Source organism: Conger conger, chromosome 8 (assembly GCF_963514075.1).
Source record: "Conger conger chromosome 8, fConCon1.1, whole genome shotgun sequence".
Classification (NCBI taxonomy): Eukaryota; Metazoa; Chordata; class Actinopteri; order Anguilliformes; family Congridae; genus Conger; species Conger conger.
The window spans coordinates 18,062,981-18,083,807 of record NC_083767.1 but is presented as its reverse complement, the minus strand read 5'-3'; the positions used below and the strand labels follow the sequence as shown (position 1 = coordinate 18,083,807).

The following is a 20,827-nucleotide window of genomic DNA, read 5'->3' as shown; positions in this document are numbered from 1 at the left end:
TTCCACCACTGAGGAACCAGAACGGAAAACAGGCGTGAACATGCAGCTCGACCGCCAGGTGCTCGTAGTGAGGGAACCATAAGGCGACCAGAGCTGGCAGACCGGAGTGGTCTAGCTGGGGAGTAGGGAGTGATTAAGGATTGTATGTAAGGTGGGGCAGTTCCCTTAGCAGCCTGAAATGCCAACACTAGGGCCTTGAAGCGGATATGTGTGGCAATAGGAAGCCAGTGGAGGCCAATGAGGAGTGGGGTGACATGAGCCGACCTGGGCTGACTGGTGATCAGACGGGCTGCAGCATTCTGGACCAGCTGGAGGGGCTTAATGGCACAAGCTGGGAGACCGGCTAGGAGGGAGTTGCAGTAATCTAGGCGGGAAATAACAAGCGCCTGGACTAGGAGCTGGGTGGCTTTCTCCGTCAGAAGATGACGGATGCGGCTTTCTAATCATTGCTTCACAATTACAGATAAATTAAATTAGATTAAGGTTTGATGGAAACTAAATATTTGATTATCAGACATAAATGTAATATGAGTCTCAAAGTATAGTACAGTTGTGTGGGTGGTGATGATGGTAAAAATGTCATTGTAATTTATTATAGCATCACACTTGACAAGCTCTTCTCAAACCATCTTCCCACATCAATAGGTTTTTACCTTTCAAGCAGCTAGAAATTAAGTACACAGATACATGCATGTACAAATGAAGCATTCACAGGTTGTCCTGTTTGTTGTGTGTATGCCTTGTCTTTGTCTTTTTATTTGTGTACATTTTAGGGTGTGTTATGTAACTAGGTGGGTGCATGTGTGGGCTGTAAAAGAGGAGGAAGTCCACACAAAGGATAGATGCAGTTAATAGCTATTTGTGTGACGGTGTCCTACTCTTTTAGTTAAATTTCAAATGCTTGCAAAATTTGCAATGTCTCTACACACAGTGAGCATTTTATTCGGTATTTATTAGACTTATTGAGTCTTCTGCTGCTATAGCCTACTTGTTTGACGAATTGTGTGTTCAGATATGCTCTTCTGCATACCACTATTGTAATGTGTGGTTATTTGTGTTACTGTCACCTTCCTGTCAGTTTCAACCAGTCTGGCCCTTCTCCTCTGACCTCTCTGATTAACAACTCATTTTTTTGCCCACAGAACTGCTGCTCACTGGATGATTTTTGTTTTCGCACCATTCGCACCATTCTGGTTACTCTTTCATTCTGGAACTCTTGAGATTATTGTGCTTGAAAATCCCAATAGATGGTCAAAGGCACTTTGTAAGCTGGTGTAAAGGTCTACCTAATAAAGTGATCACTGAGTGTATATTGATCAGTCTTTGATGTTTGGTTTGTGAACTGCATTGATGTATTGAATGTAGACACTGCAATAAAGATTAATTCTACAAAAATGATATAAATATACTTACTCTAATTGTGCTTCAAATAACCAACAGAGAAATAAATGCCAGAAACTATTGTATTGGACATTTTGAATTATGATGGCAGATGCTAATGGAGCTGAAATCACTCAGGCAGTTCTTATTAGGAAAAGCAACAAGCGCAAGCTCACTAATCTTCAGTGAACATTCATTTATGTTTGCCCTCCAGCCACTTTCACTCACATGATGCCTAATCAAAAAATCTCAGTTCAATAAAAGAAAAATCCCCACTCAAAACAGGAGAGCTCATGTCATGGGAATTGGCTAACAGCCTTAAAGCAAGATATTGCATCATACGATGTTACAGTAGTTTTTAAGGGACATAATTACTCTTTTAAAGAATCATAAGAGTTTATTTGTACATTCATAATATACATCACAACTGATTTGTTATGTATCAGATACATCAGAATTGATTTAAATTTTTGTTATTGGCAATTATTATTATTATTATTATTATTATTATTATAGCCTTAAATTAAACAGCACTTGAACGAATTTGCAACCTTTCAATTTATTCAACGTATTATTATATAAATGTAAGGTACTGTATATGCAGCTCAACACTTGCCTCTGGTTATATTTTTTTAATTGAACAACTGGGACTGATACAAATGTGGCCTGCTGCATAATATTGTAATAATCTCACAATTCATATAGCATAATACTGTATGAAGCAGGCTGAAACAGTTACACTTATTAGTAAGTAGGAGGATTGTCATGATTGTCATCCGTTAGTTTGATATCATTTCTACCAAAGCAGTGTTTGTGTTCTTCCATAGTAACAGATGATAGATGCTCTAGTGTTGCTACCTGACCACCCTTGAAGAGAATTGAATTGGCACAGTCAATATTTTGCTCTGCGTGCCCTGAGGGTTGTTCTGGTTATCTCATATCCTTCCTGTTCTATGACGTTCATTGTTTTGTTTGTGTTTATCAATTCTAGGCTTTGTTTTCAGGTCTTTCTGGGAAGTCTGAATGTTGCTGTGATCACAATTGTTGGTGACATTTTATTACATACATATTGTTACAATAAAGCAATAAAGACCATAAATTGGGCAGTAGCATCGCCCACTAGAGTAAATATGATCAGCAATCATACTTTGCCCCTTGCCCCTAAATTATTACAAGCACAAATATGGAACTCAGGATGAAGTGTCAAAGCAAATTGACTCATGTTCTTTCATATTTTAAACTCATAGATAATATAAGGTCAGGATGGACATACCTGAAAGTTCAAATACAAAAAAATGTTTAATCATGAAATGTCAGAAATGTTCAACCGAATACTTTGTATAAAATGTATTTATTCACTTATCAAAAAAAGGCTTCTACATTCCTTCTCATATTTGTTAAGTTGGACAAGCTGTAGATACATTGGATCTGTCTGTAGAGCATATATTGACTTTACTGTTTGTTACTTGCTTACTTGTCAGCTTACTAGTCCAAATTTCTCTTTTCTAAATTAGATGATAGGTATATAAAGTGGAAGATTTGTGAATGATACTGTACGTATCATGTATGTAGCCTGTAGATGTCTAATATTTCTATGGATGATATACTATGATATCAATCTTATTGTCTAACTATTGGTAAGATAGAAAAAAAAAGCAAATTTCCCAAAATGTTGGACTATTCTTTTAAGGATATATTTTAAATAGATTTTGGCCCAGCCTTTATATCAAGTTCTTCACTCAAAAAGCCGGAAAAACAATTTTGCAATAACAATGTTACTTGCCATTGCACAATATGTCAGCAGCTTTGTGAAGTCTCTCACTAATCTCCATCAGTTAATCTTAATAAGCCTTCTTGCTCTCTACCCACAGGCTATGATAAAAATGGGTCAAGCAGAACACAATGTTTTCTCACCCTATTCAGTCTGTAATCAGATCTCAGAGATACAAACACCACGGAGGGCACACAGTTTCTACCACTAAATCTCGTCCTTGTCCTTGTCACCACCATCTTCATCATTATCATCATCAGGACCATCATCACCATCACAATCATCATAATCATTATCACCATCATCATCATCTTCATCATCACCACCATTAGGACCATCATCACCATCATCATCATTATCATCATCATCATCATCATCACCATCATCAGGTCCATCACCATCATCATCTTCATTATCACCACCATCAGGATCATCATTACAATCATCATCATCATCATCATCATCATCCACCATCATCATCTTCATTGTCACCATCATCATCCACCATCACCATCATCATCATCATCATCAGGACCATCATCACCATCACCATCATCATCATCATCATCATCACCATCATCCACCATCATCGCTATTTGTCTACACTGCCTACTGTGTGGAGCAGAGTTCTTAAGTCTTCCACAGCCAGACTGCATTACATTTGATGGTTTTTAACATTTTTAATAGCAATTCAAAATCAGACCTTTAATCAAAAGAAAAAATGAAATAAAATAAAAAATATAGCTTCACTGTCATTACAGCCTAAGGGCACTGTGCAGCAGATGCTCCCCCCCCCCCCCAGGTAAATGGGTTTAAGATTGCTGAGATTGGACATGTGGAGGTCCCCGTGTTGACAGATGCTTATAATGGTCTGCTGGTTGTTACAGTAAACGGTTTGCTAAAATGGAAAAAGAGTTTCAGGTGGCTCACTGACCATCGGCTGCAGCAGAAGGTAAGTGAAGTGGCAGGGTGCTTTCCTACTGAAAGAATTATTGTCGTCATTATCATCATTATCACCATCATCACTGTAAATATCATTGTTGGAAAAATTCACAAGGGCATGTTTTACTTTGCTTCTTTTACTTTGCTAATTCGTTTACAGTCTTTGAAATTGTAAAAAGTAAAACTTAAATATTAAGAGCAACACTAATTGTTTTACGAGAGTTTGAGGTAGCCAATGCTAACAGTGCCCTGTCACCAAAACAAATGCATTATCACTAATCTGTTTTCCTCAACCTTTTTCCTTCACGTTTCGATGAGTCACTGCCAAAATGCAAATATGCCTTTCCGTATTGAAACGTCATCACACAATTTCCGTTGGGTGAGATTCAAATCTGGTGGCTGGCCGACAACAAGTCTTTGTACAGAGATTACTACTCGGTTTGCTGTTTGCAAATGGCAAAATGTATATGGAAATCAAACAGAACAGTTAAGGTCAAGACCTTCAGCACATCTTCATATTTCTGCACAGGGGCTGCAGTTCACTCTTTTCCTTAGGCAGTGGGGACACTCGCGTTCTGCACATGCCATGAAGCGTTAACATATTTAAATGCAATTTGTTCAACGTGATCCCAGAGGGACACTGGCAGGAAGGATTGAATATCCCTTCACTGATTCAATTGCTTAATTTCGCCTTAATGGGAGAGGAAGAGGGATGGTGATGGAGAGAGCAATTAGCAGTGAAGTGGAAGACAAATAGGAATGGGATACGTGTGGGAAGAGTCTGAGAGGACAAGAAAGAGGAGGGGAAGAATAGAGAGAGAGGAGAAAGAGAGAGAGAGAATAAAAAATAAGCAGAGTGGTGCTCGCCTCTCGATTTCTCACCCTTGGTAGGGATCAGAGTCCAGGATAATCATTGACAGAGCGATCCTCCTTCTGTGCAATCACAGTGCCTTGGGCTGATGCTGTTTTGAGAGATAGTGAAGTCCACCTGGGTCAAGTCGTCAGATGGAGACTGCCCTCGTGAGATGTGTACCGCGCTCTGCTTCTCTCTGTTTACCTCCGATTTCCAAAGAGCTGTCATGTTCCCGTATGGTACACCCCTGAGACGCCGGCCTCCTGCCCAAGGATGATCCAGCCATGCTCCTGTCCATTGTGACCGAGCCGGTGCTCATCTGATGGGGTTCTCAAGACTCCCCGGGATGGCCCTCGCTCCTCTCATCTGGGTCGTCATCCTGTGCGGCCGCCGTGGCGTCACCTGTCTGACGAACACCAGTCGGGCGCTATGGCGACAACCCCAGCCTGACCCCGTGAGCGAGGATCAGCTGTTCCTGTGGGACACTTTCCCAAAAGGTTTCGTGTGGGGTGCCGGGAGCTCGGCTTTCCAAACCGAGGGGTCCTGCAGCCAGGAAGGGAAAGGGCCGTCCATCTGGGACCGCTTTGCTCGCTCCTGGTCTCCTGAGGCCACGGCGGACGTGGCCAGCGACAGTTACCGGCTCTGGGAGGAGGACGTGTCCGCATTGAAGTACCTGGGAGCGGGCTCCTACGCCTTCTCCCTCTCCTGGCCCAGGCTGTTCCCCAATGGGACCACGACGGGAGGCCCCAATCCCGCAGGGGTGGCGCACTACAGCAGGGTGATAGACCGTCTCAGGCGGGAGGGGATTGAACCCGTGGTGACCCTCTTCCATTGGGACCTACCACTAACCCTGCAGGTGGACTATGGCGGATGGCGAAACGAGTCCCTGGTGGATATATTCGACAACTACGCGGCTTTCTGCTTCCGAACGTACGGGTCGCGCGTGAAGTACTGGATCACAGTGCATAACCCCTTTCTGGTGGCCTGGCAGGGGTACAGAACGGGTTTGCATGCCCCCGGAGAGGCTCATGACCCCAGGGCGACCTTCGACGTGGCCCACAATCTAATCAGGGTGAGTAAACTCAGGCATGATGCAGCCCTTCCACACCTGTTCTCTCCCAGTCGTCTCGCAGTGCAGGATTAAAAGCTGCTTCTCAGTTCTGGTTGTCCCGGTCGCACTGGGTTTCTTCTTCTTTTTTGCTTTTATGTGCCAAAATACTGTCAATGACAAATGTATCCAATTGTTTTATGATTGATGTGTGTCAGTGTCATACACACAAGGAATGAATTGAAGTGATATTTCTCCTTAATCTCCTTTTAGTCCCGGATACAGAGATTCTTACATGTATGTAGTCCTGAATACAGAATAGACAGTTAAAATTTTTGGTAACAGATACAAGAACTGTTTGCATGTTTAAATAGCTTATGGATATGTTACAAGATGCAGACTGCATTGTAAACAAGTATAAACAAGAGTGAGTGAACAGCATCATTTGAAAATATCTGGAATAATTTAATTGAACTATTACTTCTTTTTGAAATTTTATTTTAAAAAGTTATTTGTTCATTTAGATATTTTCTGCAAAAATCTATGATGATTGGGTGACTTGTCGCTGTTACATTACATTATTGACATTGGAGTGACATACAGTTGATTAGACTAAGCAGGAGACAATCCTCCCCTGGAGCAATGCAGGGTTATGGGCCTTGCTCAAGGGTCCAATGGCTGGGCGGATCTTATTGTGGCTACACCAGGATTAGAACCACCAACCTTGCATATCCCAGTCATTTACCTTAACCACTACGCTACAGACCGCCCTGTAGGTCAGAATACCAAACAGGTTCATGTTTGTGTTGGAGGTCAAAGTACACCTCATCAACAACTTTGCGCTGAGACTAAGCAGTGGAAAATAATTACAAAGATGAATTAATGAATATCAGGGGCTACTTATTTAAGACAATGGAATGTGAAGAGCTACACAATGACTAACGGAGGAATATGAGTGATATTTCCAATATTTTCCATGACTTTTTGAGAGTGCTGTGTGGATATCCTCATTATTGGGTCTCATTGCTGACCACCACTGCTGATGTCCCGTGCTTTCAGGCCCATGCAAAGGTATGGCACACATACGACAGCCATTTCCGCCCCCATCAGAAGGGGAAAGTGTCCATCACCCTGGGCTCCCACTGGATGCAGCCAATCCAGAGCAAGGACTTCCCATCCAACGTGGATCGGTGCCAGGAGTCAATGGAGGCCGTGTTGGGCTGGTTTGCCGAGCCCATCCACGGTGGCGGAGACTATCCGGCCTCACTGAAACAGCAGAACCCGGGCCTTCTCCCCGCGTTCACCGAAGCTGAAAAGCTGCAGGTCCGGGGGACAGCCGATTTCTTCGCCCTGTCGTTCGGTCCCAACAACATCCGTCTCGGACGAACGCTGGCCCGATATGGCCAGCAGGTGTCGCTGGATCTGCGGCAGGTGTTGAACTGGATCAAGCTGGAGTACGGGAACCCTCGGGTGCTCATCACGGAGAACGGGTGGTTTTCAGACGCCAATGTGGAGACCGAAGACACAGTGGCCATATACCTGATGAAGAAGTTCATCAATCAAGTTCTGCAAGGTGAGCAACTGAGAACTGCGCAGAAAGGAATGTCATTTAAATGTCAGACTATCTGCAATATGTACTAATGGTATTATGGTATCAAAAAGCTTTTTACAATGAATGTCTAAGTGAACAGAAGGGAACCTGACCTTGTAAACAACATTAAACATGAACATTTCATCAAATTCTAAAGCAAGATTACTTTTTATTAGAATTTTTTACTGTTTCAAAATAATAAAAAAAGGAAAAAGGCCCTGTGCATAAGTTTCTGAACCCTATTATTCAGTACTTTGTAACTCCTCCTCGGGCAACTATAACAGCTTGTAAACGCTTCTAAGCCAGCTAAGAGTCTTTCAATTCTCGATTTAGAAAATTTTCCCCATTCTTCCTGGCAGAACACCTCTAGCTCAGAAATATTCTGCGACCTCCTTGCATGTACGGCCTGTTTGAGATCTCTCCACAGATTTTCAATAATATTAAAGTCTGGGGACCGTGGTGGCCATTCCAAAACCTTCATCCAACTTTCCTGGAGGTACTTAATTGTTGATTTTGAGGTATGCTTTGTATCATTGTCTTGCTGGAATACCCTGGAATACCCAACCCAGACCTTTCAATATTAGCCTCTAGAATTTCTTGATACAACCCCAAAGCATAATGGATCCACCTCCATACACAGTTGGCAAGGTGTTCTTATCTACAAAGGTTTCACCATTTTCACCAGATGCTTAATTTTGTGTTGAGGTCGTTCTTTCTGGAAAATCTGTCATGTAGGTCTTTGTTGTTTAAAGTACATTGTATTGTTGTCCGGTGAACAACTAGACCTGTGTTTGCTACTCTTTTTTGCAGCACTTTTGCAGAGATGTGTGGGTTCTTCTGAGCATTTCTCACCAGGTCTCAAGTCATTCTATCTTCCAGACCTTGCCATTACCTCAACTGTTCCATTTTTTTCTTCCATTTTCAAATAAGGTTTCTGACAGTGGAAACATTAGAGAGTTTTTGTAGCCTTCTCCTTCTTTGTGGAAACGAACCATCTTCATTCCGACATCCTTGGACAACTGTTTACAGTTAGGTTGTTAACACCAGAAAGAACAGCCACTGCAGTTGGATACTTTAGAACGCATGGAGTTACTTCATTACATTACATTACATTATATTACATGGCATTTAGCAGACGCTCTTATCCAGAACAACATACAACAAAGTGCAAATCAAACACAAGAACAAGTGCAAAGAGGACCTGAGAGGACAGTACAGTTCCGAGTCCTAGTGTAAGCATACAGAAAATCAGAACCCTTGAAGAGTACAATCAACTTTCAATCTAGCAGACCACAGTTGGCAGCTAGAATACAACAATACAGTCAACAGCCAATAATAAGTTCAGAATAAAAATAATAAAAAGTTCAGCCCTGGAATTATACTCACTCATTGAATCCCCAAACGAGTATCACCATTTTAAAAAGTTACAAAGAATAATCCAAAATGGTCCTAATCCCAAACTTTTACAAAGCACCCTTTTCCTTTTTTTTCAGTAAAAATGAAAATAAAAAATTGCTTTACAATTTGCAGAAAGGTCTCATGTTTAACACTATACCATTTAGAGCTCAGGTTTGCTTTTGCTCACATACAGATTCATTGTAACAGACATTTACAATGTAACACCCCACTGTAATTACATCTGCACCAGGTTTCCACAGAATTTCTGACTGGGAGTAAAAATAGTTTTCTTTTTTGTCAGCATTAGGACAACCATGAAACATGTTATACTGCATTCTTCATTTTCAAATTTTCTTTTTTTTTTACCAGGCAGGTCACTTAAGGTTGGAAGTGTATTTACAATGATGTTAAAAGTGCTCTTGAGAAGCCATGAGGAGGGTGGGGGTGGGGGCAGTGGTAAAAATTGGTTAAAATAAAAGCGACCTTATCTAATCATAGTCCCACAAAAGAGAGTAGCTGCGCTTAAAGCTGACCTACAGCACTAAGACCATCTGTCTCGCCCCTTGTAAATTGTCAATGTCCTTATCTGTGCATATTTTCCAGCAATTGTACATGACAGCGTCCAGGTGTTTGGCTACACGGCCTGGTCTCTGGTGGACGGGTTTGAGTGGAACTATGGTTACAGAGTGAGGCGGGGGCTGTTCTACGTGGACTTCAACAGCCCAGACAGGGCCAGGCTTCCCAAGACTTCTGCTAAGTCCTACAGACGAGTTATCGCTGACAACGGCTACCCCAGCACTGAGGATAACCAGGATGTAAAGGGTCGGTTTCCCTGTGACTTTCACTGGGGTGTGGCTGACTCCACTCTGCAGGTGAGTGAGTGGGTGAGAGAGAAACCTAATAATGAACTGAGTCAAACAATAATATTTAATAGTTAATAGATATTACCATTATTTTTACTGTTATTGTTGCTGGATTTTTTTGTATTGCTACTGTGATTGATTGTTGTTATCATTACACTTGATAATGCAATATGTATTTTGAAATATGTCGTGCCAACAAAGCATTTGAGTTGAGTTGAATTGAGAGGGGGGGTAGAAATAGTGAGAAACATGAGCAGGAGGCAGGAGGAAGATTGGCGTTCATATCCAGATTTCCAAAAGAGAAAGGAAGATGGATAAAAACTATGCTTCTCCACATGCATTTATAGCTTTGTAGTGACTCCTGATTCTCGAATGAAAAACTCAAGGCTCTACAGTCTGCACACTTGAAGAGATTTCTTCTTTTCCCAGGTGCACTTCAGACCTTTCTCCCCACAGTTCACCGATCCCCACCTGTACCTCTGGAACATGAGCGGGAACGGGGACCTGCACCCGGTGGAGGGGGTGAGGCTCCAGACGCGTGGAGCCCAATGTTCTGACTTCCTGGCCATTCAGAAGCACCTGGACCTGCTGCAGGCCACAGGGGTGGACCACTACCGCTTTGCCCTCAACTGGTCCCTCATCCTGCCCCGCGGAGACCTCTCAGTCATCGACAGAAAGGTCCTGAGGTACTACCACTGCATGGCCAAGGAGCTGAGGAGGAGGAACATCCAACCGATGGTGACCCTTTACTACCCCACCCATCACCCCCCATTTCTGGGGCTCCCGGCCCCCCTACACCACGCCGGCGGGTGGCTGAACAGGAGCATCGTGGAAGCCTTCAGGGAATATGCCAAACTGTGCTTCAGAGAGCTGGGGCCGTGGGTGTCAGTGTGGATCACCATCAACGAGCCCAACCGTTTGAGCCAAGCCTACAATGCCAGCGACCCCTACAGAGCGGCCCACCACCTCGTCCTGGCCCACACGGCGGCTTGGCGCCTTTACGACGGGGAGTTCCGGGCCCAGCAGGGGGCGTTGGTGTCCTTCTCTCTGCACGCCGACTGGGCGGAGCCCGCCAACCCCTTCCTGGAGTCCCACACGGCCGCCTCCCAGCGATTCCTGCTGTTCGAGCTGGCCTACTTCCTGGAGCCATTCCTGGGGGGGAAGGAGGGGGATGGGACGCGACAGGGAGGCGATTACCCGGTGGAGGTGAGGGAGTACCTGCAGGAGAAGAGGAGTCTGGGGCTCTCTCGCTCCTCTCTGCCCCGCTTCACAGAGCTGGAGAGGAAGGAGGTCCGGGGAGCTCTGGACTTCATCGCCCTCAACCACTTCACCACCCGTCTGGTGTCGTACCGCCGCACTAACACTAGCCTCGGACGCTCGCTGGACCATGACTGTGTGCTGCTCTCCGACCCCACCTGGCCCTCCTCGAACCTGGGCCAGACGCTGGTGCCCTGGGGCCTGCGGCGGGTGCTCCGCTGGGTGAAGGAGCGGTACGGAGCGACCAGCGTCTTCATCACAGCCAGCGGGGTGGATGACCAGGCTGCCAAGGATGACCGGCTCAGACAGTTTTACCTCAGAAGTTACCTCCAGGAGGCGCTAAAGGGTGAGTTTCCTGTCAGGCTTGTTAACTTATTTATTCATCGATTAGAACAATTGCCCCTTTTTACAACAATGAATCACATGTTCTGCTTTACTCAACCACGAACATGACTTTCTGCAGCCTGAACACTAATTGTAATTTTGTCTTAGTCTGAATAGCTTTGCATTCTCCACAGTCCTGAAGGTATTAGTAGTACAATGTAATCAAGCCTGCTCGAGGGAGGTCCCTGTTAATGGCTAATCGAGAACTTAGAATTAAGGTTCTAACTGACATTTTTAGTTAGTGTCATAAATATGTTGTGGATAGGGAACAAAATTATGGGTGAAGTAGTCACACATTTTTGTCATGAACTAATGTAGTTGTTAACTAACTACTACTGAGAAGTTAATGTGTACAGCTCTATTAATGCCTTTGTATATCATTAATTCATGTTAACAACTCCATTATCCATTATCATTATGGAATGAAAGTCAGTTCATGTGTTTGTTATTGGTTAACTAATTTGGTTCATCCTTTGGTTTGCTAATGTATAAATATTCATGTAGAAATACATTAGTATGCATTAACTAATGAAAAGTTAATTTCATGCTTAATTAATCTACTTGTCTATCGTTAATTCATGTTCACCATGACATTAGTTAATGCCAATTCATGAACCTTATTGTAGAGTGTGACCTTTGAAGTTTTACAAAAAAAACAATGCTTATATATGAAAAAATTCAGTTTAATAGGTTGCATCTGCTTAGTACCCATTCACTTTGGAATCTTTGAAGGTCAATATCTCAAAACCACTCAGAATGCAGATATAATTTCAAGGTCACAAAATGTATATTAAATGCAAGCAGACAATGGTGACCTACCATACAAGAATGTTTACCATTCCGAACATAAACATGTAAGTATTTGTTATAATTACTCTAGCTCAGGAATTGTTTAGGTCAATGCAACAGCTAGCAATGGAGATTGTATCACGGTTATAAGCTGTTTGTGTCATCAGAGGCCAAAGGTGCCAGTCCTACCAGCAGTATCATAGACAAACACACAACCTTATCATCTGCTGTCACAAGTAAATATGTCTTTATGGCGGACCTTTGCAATCATAAAAAGTGCATAAGTACATAAAAACAGATGTGAGTAGCTCAGTGATAATGACAGTATATTTATTTTAGTAACGTTAGCTGCTGTGATACTTGCGCTTACCGTCTCTCAGTGCCGGTTTAAAATGACAGAAATATTAATTTTATATTAATATTAATATCTTTCAAAAGAGCATTTGACATGATAAGCAAAAATCACTAGAGTTTCATTGACGAACCCTGTTGGTGGAGATCTACTGTCTGTAGGTTTTCATTGCAACCCAAATTTGGCACACCTGATCTACTAATTAGCAGCTCAAAGGATCAGCTGTTGAATGAGGTGTGCTTTGCTGAGGTTGTAGTGAAATGAAAACCAGATCACCAGAAACAGGGTTGGTGACCCCTGACACTGAGTCTACATCTGGCTGGCTCTGTAATGACAACACATAAGTTTAGTAATGATAGAAAAACTGACTTCTCTTAAATTCATGCAGTTTTTGGGTTTCAAATAACAAGCATCAGGTAATGAGCCTTCAAAAACTTTTGCCACATATTGCTCCATATTGTAGGTGGGACTGTACTCAAGATAAACATAACCAATATGGTGAGATAAGGGTTCAACCTGATAGAGACTTCTTGTGAGTTCTGGACATCTTGTGAGTTCCATAGTGCACTGACTTTATTTCCAAAAACACAATATGTGGATTCAATGCATGCTCTCCATTTATAAAATCAAGTTTTATTCACTGCTGGAACAACATGAAAAACAGAATAAAGTACAGTAACTTAAAAATAAATTGCTCTTACATTCTTTACTCAGAGAAAAAGACAAATTGCCTTATCCAGCAGACCTCGGTGAAATACATACATTTTTTATTTTATTCAATTATTTTTCTACACTTTACTGAACTTTATGGAACCTATGAAATACTCTTAAAAAGTGCAAAACCTGCATTCAATTTGAGTGCAGACAAGTTCAATTAAGCACAGAAAAGTATTTTGTATCAAAAACAATTGTAGATTTGACTCAGGTCTGTCTTCCACTGATGGACTTATTTTCTAATGTTTACACACAAACCAAACACAATAACCAAACCCTTATACTCATCAAACCCCTATACCATTCATTCATTCATTCATTATCCTAACCCGCTTATCCTGAACAGGGTCGCAGGGGGGCTGGAGCCTATCCCAGCATACATTGGGTGAAAGGCAGGAATACACCCTGGACAGGTCGCCAGTCCATCACAGGGCACACACACCATTCACTCACACACTCATACCTACGGGCAATTTAGACTCTCCAATTAGCCTAACCTGCATGTCTTTGGACTGTGGGAGGAAACCGGAGTACGGGGAGAGCATGCAAACTCCGCACAGAGAGGCCCCGGCCGGCGGCATTGCTACCCACTGCACCATCCTTGCCACCACCTGTATACCATTTCTGCAAAAATATAAGCATGTTCTTTGTTCCCACTCACACTTTTTGCTAAACTTTCTCTACTTTTGTACTAATGTAATTTCTTGTATTCACATGGAAAGCACTGCCATTCAAAATTGTAAACACAAATGACCAATTACCCACATTACTTCCTCACCAGTTTAAACACTAGTTACAACAGTTTCAATTAGCAATCACAACTTTCACACAAATAAAAGAGCCACATGTTTGCTCTCCTGTATTGGTGAAATGTAGATGCCAATGCTGCAGTGAGAGTCATAGTAAAAATAAGAGATGGAGGAGGTGTAGGAGTTTTCCAATACCATGCCAACCTTGGCCCCTATAATACTGCCCATCTGATCACCTTGTGGACACCCTCCACAACATCATGATTCCACCAGCACAGATGGATGGGCCAGAGCAGCCATACATAGCCCATAACTGGCTCTTTGCACACCCTAACATTTGTCTCCCACCATATTCACATTCTGAATCCATGGTGCATGGTGAGGGAAAGCACTCCAGGGTTGTATGCTGTATGTCATACCATTTCTAACTATAAATATGTCGTTTTAAAAATCAACTCAAGTGGATGGAGTCCACACTACAATTAAAACAACAACAACGGTGAGAAAATATATGATTGGGACAACATTCAGAGGAATTTTTTCCAGCTGCATGAACGATAAAACACTGATAGCCAATCAAAAACATTTCTGCCAATTTTACAGGTTGTCACATGTAAAATGGCAGGTGACATAGCCAAGATATTATTTACAGTACGTTATTATTCATCAGTATAGATGCTCATATTGCTACCATTATAGTTCTGGTAACAGTTATACTAGTTCTTGGTGTTGGTGGGCCATTAGTCACGGTGGACGTGAGGCTGATGTTGCTCCTCTGTCCTCCACAGCTTACCAGGTGGACGGAGTGAACCTGAGGGGGTTCTACGCCTGGAAGCTGCAGGACCGCCACGAGCCTCAGTTCGGCCTCTTCTCCTCCTCCCACCTCCAGTCGGCCCCAAAAGCCTCGGTCTCGGCATATAGAGAGATCATCGCCCGAGGGGGGGGCCCGGCGGAAGCTCACAGGGAGTCGTGCAAACAGGAGGCCTGCGCCCTGTGCAGCGCCATTACAGGAAACAGGTCGCTGCTCTTTTTCGGGGCGTGCCTCTTCCTCACGCTTGCCCTGCTGATATCAGCCGTCATCTTCCAGGCCAGGAGGAAGACGAGGGGCCCACCCCGTGCCGTGCCTTCCCGCCGCGGGAGGCTGAGGGGCAGGGTGCCCTTGCACAGAGGGCCACATATTTTTAGTGACAGCTGCTGAAAACTGCATCCCAAAATAACTTATTTCCTCTTATGCGGTGTGTGTATTTGGACAGTGACGCAATTTCTGTTCTTTTGGCTCTGTAAGTGTAGATTGTCACTTATCAGCAAAAGGAGCACATTCTGTCCTGCAGTAAGAGTTGACCAAAGTCTGCGCAACACATCATTGCTAATCAATATGATCTCTATTCAAATTGATAATCAGTTGTGCAGAACAACTATAGGTAAATTAAAAACCAAAGCATTCCCTTTTTTTATATAATGCCCCAAAATTGCAATATACTGTACATACAATAATCCATTTGACTATTTCATTTTTCACCATTGGTTAAAAACATAATCTTCAGTCAGTTGTGGTATAAAAAATGTATACAGCCAGACTAAAAGAGTTTCAATTAAAATGTTACATTTTCAGAACTAAACACAAATGAATGACTTTTTTTTCCAGGTATAAGAACATGCACGCTGCAAAAGCTAATGCTAATGCTAATTGCTGAACAAAACAATTGAGTCTTTAAGTAAGTGTGCAGTGAAGTACTAGCTTGAAAATACTGACATCTACAGTAATTTATTTGCCCCTATGGCCAGCAATGAAAAAGATCATTTTAAAATACACATTGTAAGATATAATGTAAAATACTGTTACTCAGAGTATGGTTCTTGGTAATACCTTGCTTACAGTTAGACATGACTATAACATAGACTATAAAGGACTTATAAAAGTGCCTATTTATGACAGCTAAATAATCCAATACTATTTATTAAGAACTTTCAGTGATAAACAGGTAGATGTCAATGTTGCAGGTCTTGGTTCAAAAACCACCTTTACAGTGTCACCCATTGCTTTTTGAAGACATCACTTATTGGACTATCATTTATTAGACATTAACACCATACATCAGCTTGACATCTGCAAGATAGGTAATTTAGTTAAACCAGTCTGCACTGTCAAACTGAATTTGTGAAGAAAATTTGTGATGTGTGGTGTTGGGCAGTTTCAACAATCCCAATGATTTTGTTTGCACCTGTGGCTTTTTAGGAAAGAAATGTATAATAAGACCTTTAGTTGTAGTTGTTCTCAAAAGATGTAGTTTTCCACTATGGCTTGGACCATACATCATTGTTGTCCATTGCTCCCACCTTTGTACCATGTCGACCTATTGTTCTGTTATATGTAAAAATGTTCCAGTATTTTGTACAGGAACCCAAGATTCCGGTAGAATACTGTCCTGGACTTCAAGGGAGACGTGGCAGTACTGGAAAAGACTGTACTGTTGGGGTTGGATGCCTACACCCACATCCAACTGCAGTTTCCTTTCCTTTAGTTTTAGTTCCAAGCTTTGCGTGATTTTCTTTGTTTGTAAATGTAACTAAGAGAAATCAATGGACCTGCTTTTCACAAGGTTTTTATTTTGTAGATGTACTTTGTAAATGATACTGTAAGGTGAGCAACAAATGTTATTTCTGTGGAAAGCCTGAGTTTTCAGCACTTATGCAAAAAGGTGTAAGATAGAGGTAATGAAAGCAACACCAGAACTGCATTATGTAATAAGAATAAAACAATCCTTTTAAAGAGTAAATCAGATCAGCAGCCACCTGTACAGCCACCTGTACAGTCAGCCCAAGCAAAGTTCAGTTGCTAGCTTCAATTATGATTGAATGAATGGGGGAGTGAGTGAGTGAATGAATGAGTGAATGAATGAATGAATGAATGAATGAATGAATGAATGAATGAATGAATGAATGAAGCATTTACAATAGACATGTGGAACCCTGAAAATCATGCAAAGTGTATGCAATTGGGAGGAGGTGTAAGGACTTGGGATTAAACAGAACGGCTGGACTGTGCCGTTTTCCCTCTGGTTTCTGGATACAGTAATACATCTAGCCAGCAGATGGTGGTAATGTATAAATCTATACTGTATTTTCGTGGGGGGTTTTTTGTTTTTGTTTTTTTTGCTGTGCGATACGGCGGCCCACAAGGACGATCGCGCTTCAAAAACAAAAGCACACAAGCACAAACATTCAGGAAAACGCGCTTCAAATCGAGAAAGGATGCACATTTGAATACAAAAAGCTAAAGCAATCGGCCCTAATTCCGAAAGTAAATATCCTTTTCATTTTCTCAATAGACATTTCTGAAAACTGCTAGCCAATATTAGCATATAGCTTGAGCTGATTAATGGATCTTGTTGCTCTCGCTCTACAGTCCACTCCAAAACCACTATCATGCTGGGACTTCAAGAGACAGACAACCAGTTCTTCTCCACTATCCAGTTACTGTTGAAAGTGGTCTTGTAGTATTAATGCACATTACTCCCACATTACCAGAAACAAGGTGAAACAAACTGGTAATTTCTGGAAGCAATTCGGCAAGCATTATAAAAATATACCCCACCGAAGTAGACAGTAAGCACCATACAGACGGACTATGCTCTGTAGATTTAAAATGCCCCGAACCAAACACTATGGGTTTAATGGGTTTGTTAAATAAATAAATAAATAAATAAATAAATACTCTTTTTATCAATTCCATCAATCAAATTACATCATTTTAAGTGCTGAGATGGTGCCAAACCAGAAACATACCAAATGCTCAAAGGCTGGGTCATAAACTGCACATTTTACTGTGTTGGCAGACCACTGGGCAATGTGACACTGCAGGGCTGCTGGCGACAGTCAGCACTGGCACAGGCCAAATCCAAACTGCAACCATGGCGCTCACTCAAGTACATTACAAAAGCATCACCCAAATGCAGCTAGTAGTGTTTGCAACAAGGAAAATGAGTACAGCCAATTCACATGGTCTATCTTCTTGTACAGTATAAATATCATTTATATAGGATTTTATTGGATTGAACATTCATAAAACATGCCAAATATACTTTTGCATTAATGTAGTCAACATATCAGATTATATCATGATTAGTTAGTAGTTTCAAAAAGCTCTTAAAAATGTCACATTGTGACATCGCTGTGTCTGACCCCGACTCTATTGTTTTTAAAGATTTAATTTAAATAAAGATAATTTTTCTCATGTTGTTGTTGAGTCTGTGCTATATGTATTAACTCAGAAGAATACTAACATGAAGTGACTGGATAAGTAACATGCATCACAGCTGGTGAGAATGTGATTTTGGACAAAGCAAAAATGTGTATTATAATTAATTAATCATTTTAATCATATGAAGTTGTTAGAGCACAAACCACAAATACCTGAACAGGCTTAATTACAGGTCAGAACATTATTTATTGTAATAGAGCTCAGGTACATCATGATGATAATACACATTCTTGCTTTGTCCAAAATCACATTCTCACCAGTGCACACAGCGCACTAAAATAAGGGCCTCAATAGGCTCATAGCCTATTTATTTGTCATTGTTAATGTCATCCTGTACATTAGCTTATCAGTAGCCTATAGCCTATTAATTTATGTTTAGTCTTTATGTTAGTAATGCATAGTGTTTTTTTAGTTTTTTTTTCGCACATGAAACAATAAATAAAAAAAACATAAATAACCACAAAAAATGTTTAGTGCGCACAAAGCCAGGGGATATGGTGGCCACCCCCAGACAACCCTGGGACCCCCCTTGGCCACCCCAGTAAAAACATCCTAGAACCGCCCCTGTTCTCTACACACAAGAGAAACACAAATACTGTATACAGTTACATAACTATCAAAATGAAAAAAATAATGTGTGCCTGCATCCTGTTTCATTCCTTCGTGTCACAGACCCTCATCCACATCACAGGCAATGTTTTCTCTGGCCAAGCAGCGGCAAGGTTTCTCCTGGCATGACATATCCAACTGTGGAGTGCTTCTATATCCGTTGCCTGTAGAAGGGGTATTTGTGTGTGTGAAACCCCCCAAATACATCAAGAGGTGAAGGAAACGCGTGTAGTCTGACCGATGCTACTGGAATAGGGTTAATTTTGTTTTATTCTCGTTTATCTGACTCCAAAAGAGAAGTTCAACTGCTCCTCTGTTCTAACAGTTCAACAAAAGGAACTGCAAATGTCCACCAATAGTGTGGCTCTATATGATCGCTATCTATCTATTTGTATAGACGTGGACGTGCCTGTGGCCTGTATAGCCTACAATGATACACTTAGTATGTATCTTGTGACTGGTGTATAGGCGAGTGACTATGGGATGCAGGTATTCTAGGTTGTCTATGTCTGTGAGGACTCTAAACTAAGACTACTCTAAGTGTATAGTGGTGCGAGTCGAGAGGATGCAGGTTCAAATGAATACAATTTATTCAACAATGTGCATTGCAGAAATAGAATGACAATGTGTTTACAAGAATTACAAGTTGTAATATGAATGGCTATACACAAATGGTGCGCAGGAGACCGTATTAGCGAGTCTCCTCAAACCATTCCACGTTCCCCTCTATATACCCAGCGTTTACAGGAAAACAAAAATCATCAAATAAAGAGACACAAGATGGCGGTAACAATGGTCCTGCTGATGTTATCTCTGTATGTCCAACAAACCTGGTTAACCTTTGTATTACAGCTGGATGCTGACTCACAGGTAACTTGCATTACCTGTGGTTTATTCCTACAAGATCTTTATTCAGCAACCAGTGTACTACACCACCAATGACCCCAAACTATTTCCCACATCATTAGCTATCTAAAGACACCAAACACTGTATGTGGAAAACCCATGGTACAGGCAATAGTCCTGTATTGACGAGCACTGTCTTTTCATCAAACCTTGCTGACCCTGTGTCAACATGGTCAACACAGTCTGTTTCCTTTTGGGGGAGAGGCACACTTATGTAAAATGCCCTACACAGTTGTAAACTTTCGATCACCATGCAGAGAAAAGTTCTTCAACTGGATTCAGAAATGGTGGTATGCAGGTATTGTGGCAAATTGGTCATTTGTGTTAAGCATTTTGATTAGTAGTGCTTTCCATGGGAATACAAAAAATGGCATTTATGAGAATTGTGCCAAAAGTAGAGAATTGTGTGTAAAGTTTCACAGGATCTGAATAAACTGTGACTAAAATGCTAACATTAATCATTAACCACCTGCAAGGGACAAGTGGTACAAAAACTGTTGCAATTATGAAGACTTCTTCAGTTCCCATTCTAAGATAGGCATAATGTTATAATTGCAATTAGGCTGCAGTTGTCTCATGGTACGAAATATTAAGCTGCCATATAACAATAACACTACATGAATATATGTTACAATAATTAATGCAGCTTGGTACTGGTCTGTGCTGACTGTTATTGTCAATTTTACAATAAATTAAAGCTATATATACACTCAGTGTATTTTTGCCCACAGAACTGCTGCTCGCTGGATTAAATAAAAAACAATTCTGCACCATTCTCTGCAAACTCAAGAGACTGTTGTGTGTGAATCCCAGGAGATCAGCAGTTTCTGTGAGACCACCCTGTCTGGCACCAATAATCATTCCACAGTCAAAGTCACTTAGATCACATTATTTCCCCATTCTGACATTTGGTCTGAAAAACAGCTGAACCTCTTAACCATGTCTGCATTATTTTATGCA

At 41.6% G+C, this 20,827-nt stretch overlaps 1 protein-coding gene across 1 annotated transcript; it reads left to right on the top strand.

The window, feature by feature from the left end:
* Positions 1-5,292: 5,292 nt before the first annotated feature.
* Positions 5,293-15,289, top strand: klb (klotho beta). The gene is made up of 5 exons (XM_061251958.1): positions 5,293-6,018; positions 7,054-7,567; positions 9,587-9,855; positions 10,276-11,449; positions 14,880-15,289. Exons 1-5 carry the CDS (start codon positions 5,293-5,295, stop codon positions 15,287-15,289), a joined length of 3,093 nt encoding a protein of 1,030 aa, XP_061107942.1.
* Positions 15,290-20,827: the final 5,538 nt, after the last annotated feature.